The sequence below is a fragment of the Sardina pilchardus genome, chromosome 19 (assembly GCF_963854185.1).
Source record: "Sardina pilchardus chromosome 19, fSarPil1.1, whole genome shotgun sequence".
NCBI lineage: Eukaryota > Metazoa > Chordata > Actinopteri > Clupeiformes > Clupeidae > Sardina > Sardina pilchardus.
In genome coordinates this window covers 25,136,489-25,138,710 of record NC_085012.1, presented here as the reverse complement: position 1 = coordinate 25,138,710, position 2,222 = coordinate 25,136,489, and the positions used below count along the sequence as shown (strand labels likewise).

At 39.2% G+C, this 2,222-nt stretch overlaps 1 protein-coding gene across 2 annotated transcripts in view; it reads left to right on the top strand.

The window, feature by feature from the left end:
- rttn (rotatin) overlaps positions 1–2,222 on the top strand; it is a 53,861-nt gene extending 51,639 nt beyond the window's left edge. For both annotated transcript variants that reach the window (XM_062520750.1, XM_062520749.1), the window contains 3 exons: positions 1,113–1,216; positions 1,739–1,808; positions 1,933–2,222. In XM_062520750.1, the coding sequence (XP_062376734.1) occupies positions 1,113–1,216; positions 1,739–1,808; positions 1,933–2,015 (257 nt within the window). In that variant the 3' untranslated portion in view covers positions 2,016–2,222. The remainder of the gene's footprint in view (positions 1–1,112; positions 1,217–1,738; positions 1,809–1,932) is intronic.

The window sequence follows — 2,222 nt, the reverse complement described above, 5'->3', positions numbered from 1 at the left end:
GTATGAGTGATGATGCTAGAGGACAGTTTTATGTTGACATGATTGCTCTGACGTCTTGTCATGTAGAAGTCAGCTGGGTTCTGGCAGCTTGCACTCATGGTCTTCAGCATAGCACAGTGAACAGAAGAATGGCAGTAAACAACTAGGTGCGTTGAAAAGGACAATCAAAGGCAATTGTTTGCTTTCAAACAGCTTTTCATTGGCTTTGAGTTTGAGTTCAGTCCAAGGAACTAGTAAACAAAGGTTGGCATTGGAATAAGTGCTACCATTGAAATTTGGAATATTTGCACAAAATAATTATCAAATGTAAAGTTTTTAAAGACATGACTGAGTCTCTCACTCAGTCATGCGTACATAAACATTGATTGTATGCCATTGATTTACGTATGGTTAGTATTTATGCAGTGATCAAATATCGTTATCAGCATCATGTAGCCCAAGTTCAAATCCTGAACCTGCCATTCCGTGTGTGTATCACTTTGGACTAAACCATCTGCTAAATACTGTACCTGTCACTTTCATCATCATCATTGACTCATGAGTTAAATCTACCTTTTTTCACCATTTTCGGACATTTCATGTTCCAAATAAGAATCGATGTCTGTTTAAGCACTATATGTGGTGGCCACGTCTGATCAGTTTCTTGATAAGATGTGTTACGTGTAACACATTAGTTGAGCGTGACCATATCTTGCCCTATTATTAGCCCCTCTCTCTCTCTCTCTCTCTCTCTCTCTCTCTCTCTCTCTCTCTCTCTCTCTCTCTCTCACTTAGCAATTAATGGTAATAATGGTAACAGCAATTGAAATGGACTAGGGAGACTAAAATATCAGAGAGAAAAGAACACATGCACACACATGCAATACAATATATAGAATGTTAGATAAAAAGAAAGTTTGTGGTGGATTTTGCTCAGTGACTCTCTTGCTCTATGGCATTCTGTAATAGATTGTGCAGCTTGTGGTAGTAAAGTTGGTTGGTCTCTTGGTATAATTTGGGTGTCACACATTTTTTTAAATTTGGAATTATTTTTTTCAATGTCTTGTTATTTCTTTCCCTTTCTCTCTCTGTCTCTCTGATCTTTCTCTCTCTCTGATCTCTTTGTGTTTTAGAGAAGACGGTTGGTCTGCTCGTGTCCTGTCTGGACAGTGACTTCCTGGACGTGCGTGCGATCGGTGCCTCGGCTCTGTGGGCGCTTCTGCACAGCTACCAGAAGGTACCTCAGTCCCACGCATCCTTTATTAGCTATCTCTGTTCTAATCAAGCTCTTGGGCTTAAAGGCACGAGCCATAGTTCCAATACAATATACGCTTTTCGTCAACAGTTCAACAAATTGGTTCTCGCGGCCCTCCAGTTGTCCATTTAGTGTGTGCCCAGAAGGAAACAAACAAACAAAAATACTCCCGGGCTTGTGCAAACTCTGGGGCTTTTAAATCAGGAGTAAAATTCAAACCGACCCACAAACAATTCTGTCCTGTCAACACATGGCTGCAAGAGCACAGAATTACAAGGAAATGGTGTAATTTGATTAGCTGCTGAGCTCCGATGTCAACTACCTTTCGCTGGAATCACAGACTGCATCTCTAATGCCTGTTGAGTCCAGAGAAAAGAAAGTAAGACATATTATCCATTTAGAGTGCAGCCTGGCAGTTGAGATAAGTGTAGACTGCCTTGTCTTGGTGCTCTTTTTGAAGCCTGTATTTCTTACGGAAACTGCATTTGTAATCTCTCAACAAAGGCAAAGGTGGCTTTGAAGTACCCCTCCTTCAGACTTAAGGTCGATGAGATGTACTTGGAGGTGAAAAAAGGTATGCATGTATTCAGTTTGATCATATATTTTCAACGGTAGGACCCCTGGTATTCAGTATTGTCTTCTTATGCAATGGAATGATTGCACATCCATTTTAAAAGCTTGTTTGGTTTTCTTTACAGATGCAGAGCTGAAGAAAAGTGAGCCCCTGACTTCATACCTCTTGAAGTGCCTGGAGAATCTTAAACAAATCTTGAATGTTTAGCAACAGTGGCCTGTATAGATGTTTTTATACCTTAATAACTTATTTGAATAAAATTGCTAATAGCTTGTTTTTGCAGAATGAGCTATGCTGCTATTCCCTATTCCCTGTTCTGTATCAAAAGAAAAAAATGATTTGTTTGTAGCATACATATTTTTTTTTTAAATTTTTCTATGTATTGTTTTTCAATAAAAGTGTAATTAAGTGGAA